Source organism: Perca fluviatilis, chromosome 2, assembly GCF_010015445.1.
Source record: "Perca fluviatilis chromosome 2, GENO_Pfluv_1.0, whole genome shotgun sequence".
Classification (NCBI taxonomy): domain Eukaryota; kingdom Metazoa; phylum Chordata; class Actinopteri; order Perciformes; family Percidae; genus Perca; species Perca fluviatilis.
The window spans coordinates 43,479,487-43,485,570 of NC_053113.1; the positions used below are offsets into that span (position 1 = coordinate 43,479,487).

Here is a 6,084-nt window from a genome sequence, read left to right on the forward strand (position 1 = left end):
TTATTTATTTATCTACAGATCAATGCAATGGAGACTTTTTATTTTTTATTTTTCTTCTTTTACATATTGTTAGTTTGATTTGATTGCTAGATGAGCAAAACCATTATGTGTGCCTACGGCTCCATATAGTTGAATGCTACCTGTGATTTTATTTTGAGGAAATATTAATGGAAATGGGAGCAAACAAATATTCATTTTTTTTATTTTTAAAGGACAAAGCACAGGTGTCCATCAGCCTGTGGAGGGAGGCAGCCCTGTTTTCCTTTGCAATAGGGGACGAGGCCAGGCTGACCCACCTGAAGGGACACCAGTCCTCTTACGGGTACCGTGTCCACTCAACAAATTTTACAGTTTGTGAGGTAGGTTTTTTTATGATTTCATACATTATTTGATTGTTAATCTAAACGGTAAAGCATAGTCAGTTTTAAAAGTCAGCTTAAAATATTTTAAGATTTTTACCTTGTTCCAATTCCAAGTGATGTAAAAATCTCAGATTTAATCAGGCATTGTGATTGGCCCATCCTTACATAATGAATGTATTGCACAAATAGATTTTTTAAAAGATGCAGGTGGTCTTCCCTGTCTCAACAAAGGCTGATTTCTTCCCTACAGGAGACAGACAGCGAGCTGATTGTCAGTGCCCTGGGGACCATCGAGGTGGAGGGTAAAGAGGGGGTGCTGAAATTACTGGTTGAGGGGGAACAGGTCTACGACATTGAGGAGGAGCTTTGGACCCCTCTTCAGGGGAAAATGGTCAAGCTGCCATTTTATGTAAAAATAACAGTAAAGGGGAAAAGGGTCACTAAGGCTGAGTTGGTGAAGGGGGAAGATTTAAATTAATAATTTTGGGAATTCTAGGTGGTGGTGGTGGGGGGGGTTGTGTTTATGTTTTGTACAGCCTTGTTATGTTCTATATGTATTTAATTGGGGGGGAAGGGGGGTCATGTTTTTGAAAATTTAATAAAGTTCAAAATGTTTGCAACATTATTAAATGTTTTCATTGTTTTTTTAATGTTCGGATATTTACATAGGCCTTTTAAATACAGATGTTTTTACTGTTGCTACGGTAATAATTTCCACCATGTTCCATAGTAGGCCTAAGGTAAATCAATCTCTCTCTCTCTCTCTCTCTCTCTCTCTCTCTCCCTCTCTCCCTCCCTCTCTCCTTCTCTCTGTCTCTCTCTCTCTCCCTCTCTGTCACTCTGTCAAAGGGGTTTCCTCTCTGTTTACAATTTAGACAGATAAATGCACACATGACCAGCAGAAAAAGAGAGAAATAACTTTTTAAAAGTCGTTGCTCAGTTTGTCTGATTGTTTCAATTTCTGCTCAGTTTATATTATATCTGCTTCATTTTTATGTTTCATGTTCGATTAAGCAGTTGTTAAGTAACTACTGATGAAGACTCAACATTTCCTCATGTGGCTGCTTCATAATAAACGCTTTTACAAACACACACACACATTGTGTTTGGCGCCGGAATCTCTGACTTTCCCTGAACGCCTCAATGAAATCTACGCAGCTCCGCACTCAGCAGCACAGCGTCCCCATTGTGCTCTAGAACCTTCTGAGGTAAGTAGCAATATCCAGTCTGCTAGCTAATAACGTTTTCGAACGGTAGAAATACAGGTTTTATGTTTAAAAAAAGGCTGGCATTGGTTTCCACCTCATACAGAACACAAACATGAATTAAGAGCGAAATGTTTAACTGTAACGTTACAGCTTGGTAAATTATACTTAGCTATCATTAGCTATTATTAGCGCCGATGCTAACGCTAACGCGATGCTAACTCTCACGCTAGCTAATATTAGCTAATGACAGCAGCTTGGTATCTTTAGCTAATATTAGCTAAGGTAGCGTTAGCATTGGCGCTAATATTAGCTAATGATAGCAGCTTTGATACAATTATTGATAGCTATCTTTAGCTAATATTAGCTTTGTTAACTGACATAAAACAACTTGTTAGCTAGTGGTTTAGCTATTGTCAATGGAAAAGCAAACAAACGGTTCTTGCTGGAAAATGTAATACCAAGACAACAATGATGCTAATGTTGCTCTATCTCACTTAGTGATAGGTAGCTAGCTAGGTAGGTAGGTAGGTAGGTAGGTAGGTAGGTTCATTTCAAGGTCCCTGTAGCCTAAAGACATCACACACAACATACACACATGATAAACAGGATGATAAAAAGACATTCCACATGAATAATATGGACAATAAAAAAAAAAGATATATTCAATTAAAAAAAAATTCACATACAAAGGGATGTATGGTAAGGTGCTCTATGAGAGTGATCACAGTTGATGCTAAGTGTTAATAGTCATTTATAATACGGTTAATAAAAATCTCTGGCAAACTTTTTAGAGCAAGCATAAGTGCACAAGATTAACACTTAGCTAACTTTAGCAGTCCTCTTAAATCTGCTTTTTGTCAATGAACCTAATCTTTAAACTGTTTAGCTTGTAACTGACATTGTGGCATTGTGTGGATTCATAAATTTAAACAAAAATGAAATAGCTGCTCTGCCTCACAGCCAGACTTGCTGTTATAGCAGCATCTTACCATTTACTGAGTTTTTTTGTCTGTTTGTACACTGTAACCTTGAACCCACTAACTCACAGTTTGTCACTGGTTTTCTCAACAGAACATTGATACTGCTGTGCGCTTTTGATTGGTAAGTATAGTAATATTATAACTGAAATTGATAATAGATCACATAACTCGACCGTAGATAATTATTTAGCATCTGAACACATTTAAGTTTTGTTTAGAAAATAGCCATTTCCATATGATTTACACCAGGTGATGATTAATTATGTGTACTGTGGCTAATTAAAAGCAGACTGCTAAAAGCAGACTAAAAGCAGACCGCTAAAGTTAGAAGTCCCTCTAGTGGACAGAACGTGTAACAACAGCCACATGATTGTAGTGGCATTGGCAATGCATAAGCCTGAGTAGTGTAGAACATATTTAACAGGCTGCAATTGAGCATTAAATAGTCGAATATTATTTGAATATTAAAAAAAATCTCAAATGGAATTCAAATAGTATTATAGAGGAAGATTGACAGCTCTAGTATATAGAGGAGTTAAGATTAGCACAATTATCAGTGAAATGCAACAATCACATTAATGCAGCAGCAGTAATCATTAATCCAGAAACATAGAATAGGAAACACACACACATGCATACAGACGCACACACACATACAGATACGCACACGCACAAACACACAGACAGACACAGAAAGACCCACACATACACAAACATACATAGACACAGAGAGAAACACACATCCCCACAACACGCACAAACACACATGCACACACACACTCCCACACACACTCACACACGCACAGACACAGTCTGCACACACACACATTTTTTAAAATATGAATCACGAAGGACACTTTGATATTGAGTAAGTTAAAGTGATGGTTTGGAGTAATTCACCCTAGGGTCCTGTGCACCATGACCTCGAGCCAAACACCCCCCCGGAAGCTTTTTTCACCTGGGTCGAACATTGGGAGAGTTAGCTAGAGTGGCATTATCAGCTGAATAGCTTAGCGCAGGGGCTAATGGACCCACGTTTGTATCTTGTAAATTACCCCACTAATAATGCCCGAAATGATACCAAACGTCTACAAGTAGTACAAATAGGTTATGCTCTCATAAAACGATGGATTGGAAAGTTTGTAAGTACACCAGAAGTTTATGAACACTTGCCTGCTCTCTTCTGCTCTCTGTTGCTGCTGCTACCTGCAGTTGGACGAGTGCTTAGGGCCGCCTATAAATTACTACACCGAAAAGAGATACAACAAAAACATTTATTAATTTAATGATTAAATAAGGTAATGTCTCCAAACTTACCTCAATTATAACTTGTCTCCTGCTAGTTATACTACAGCACTTACTAAAATTCGATCTTAAGCAGCAACAACCACAGCAGAGAGCAGAAGCCAAGAGGCAAGTGTTATTTACATAAACTTCTGGTGTACTTACAAACTTTCCAATCCATCGTTTTATGAGAGCATAACCTATATGTACTAGTGTAGAAGTTTGGTATCATTTCGGGCATTATTAGTGGGGTAACTTACGAGATACAAACGTGGGTCCATTAGCCCCTGCGCTAAGCTATTAAGCTGATAACGCTACTCTAGCTAACTCTCCCAATGTTCGACCCAGGTGAAAAAAGCTTCCGGGGGGGTGTTTGGCTCGAGGTCATGGTGCAAAGGACCCTAGGGTGAATTACTCCGAACCATCACTTTAATATGTTGTCCAGCCTGAAAAGTACTCATTAAAGGTCCCATGATATGGTGCTCTTTGGATGCTTTTATATAGACCACCTTTCTAGCCACTGGGGGACCATAGGCAGGCTGGGGAATGCATATTAATGTTAAAAAAAACCTCTTAAAGTGTAATTTTCATTCCAAGGCACCTTTTAAAATAAGCTGTGAGTTTGGTTTTCTAAAGTAAAACTGGATATGTCTTGCTCTATCCCTCACCATACAGATGATGATCTTATAGAAGATGTTGCATTGCTGTAGATTAAGCGACCCAACGTTTGTAGGGTTTGTAGTTGTACTTGTAGTAGAGTAGAGTATTTTCACACGTGGTATAAGTATTTTACTTAAGTGAATGATCTAAATAGTTCTTCCACCACTGCACGTATGTACGGTGTATGAATTTAATATTACAGTGATCTAAAGGATCTTGATAATAAAATAAATTACTCTTGTGAATATCTTATCTTGTAACAACTGAAACTGAAAATCTTCTCCTCTCTCCCTCTCAATGCTTTTGTCCCGCCTCCTCTCTACGTTGCTGTTGGACCATCAGTGTTGGTTTCCTCGTGGCAAGTCAACAGTATGTTAACACACATGAATGATGTCGTTGCTATGACGTGTTGCCTTGACACTTTGTTCGGCAGTAAATACTACTACTGTCTAACGTTACTGTACACATCTGCTTGTGCACTCTACATACTTTTAGTTAGTATTTCACCATCTGTGTTAGTGAATCCTTGGACACCCCACAGTATACTTCACACACGCAAAAATTAGGCAACATGATGTGATTGAACACAGAAGTCAGTGAATACAGAGATTTCCTAGAGACACCTACTAAAGTCATAGTGAAACAATGACACTACTAAAGTCACGCTTAGCTAAAGCATACCAATAATCTGTTCCTTCCTTGATGTTAAAAAAAATATTCACATATTCAAAGCAATCACTTTTTATGTAATGTTGTTTTTTTCTGTTTTGTTGGTCTAATGCAATGTCTCCATTTTGTGTTACAGGGTCTGCTGGCCTCCAGCTCCTCTCCCTCTCCCTCTATCCATTTGAGATCATTCACCTCTCTCCTGTCATTCTACCCACTCATCCCTTAATATAAGACGTTCTATCTCTCCTGTCAAATCTAATACATCTATCTAATTTTGAGGTTTTCTATCTCTCCTGTCATATCTAATATATCTATCTAAATTTTGGAAATTCTATCATTCTATCCCTCTAATTCTATCCCGCTCTATCTCCTTGCATTCTTGCAAGAAACCGATATTTTGGAACGATATATTTGAACCTTGTCTTTTGGAACGATATATTTCAACCTTGTCTTTTGGAACCTGATGTAACAGATTACTGGTATCTGTTTTGGATTCATGGGTTGATTGGAACCTGATCATTCTGTTTTATGGATCTGTGAGTTTCTCTGCTCACACTTCTTCTACCTCTCCTGTCTCTCTCTCACACACATTTGATTTGGCCTTTTCAATTGGCAAAAACCTTATTATTGTATTTTTTAATTGTCCATATTGTATTAATATTCTATTTGGTAACAGTCATAATTAAATAAATGATTAAGTATTTTTGTTCATTAAATTTAAAATAATTGAAAAGACAGAAAAAACATAAATAACACACATTTTGTTTAGCTTTTTATCACAAACATTGGACTGTAAAAACTAATTAAAAATTAAATTGGTACATTTCCAAATATATAAGTTGCTGTTATAAAGTGTATCATTGAAGAAAACTGTCTATTGTTAATGTACATAACAATATATTGAAGTCCAAATCTATATTT

The 6,084-nt window shown here is 37.3% G+C and overlaps 1 protein-coding gene and 1 long non-coding RNA gene across 2 annotated transcripts in view; both read left to right on the top strand.

The window, feature by feature from the left end:
* Nucleotides 1–840, top strand: part of LOC120551880 — a 1,721-nt gene extending 881 nt beyond the window's left edge. The window contains exons 3-4 of the mRNA XM_039789434.1: nucleotides 213–359; nucleotides 613–840. Coding sequence (XP_039645368.1) covers nucleotides 213–359; nucleotides 613–840 — 375 coding nt within the window. The remainder of the gene's footprint in view (nucleotides 1–212; nucleotides 360–612) is intronic.
* Nucleotides 841–1,555: 715 nt separating this feature from the next.
* Nucleotides 1,556–5,866, top strand: LOC120572503. The gene is made up of 4 exons (XR_005641462.1): nucleotides 1,556–1,570; nucleotides 2,642–2,671; nucleotides 4,837–4,863; nucleotides 5,300–5,866. It is a non-coding gene; the product is annotated as an uncharacterized LOC120572503 (long non-coding RNA).
* Nucleotides 5,867–6,084: the final 218 nt, after the last annotated feature.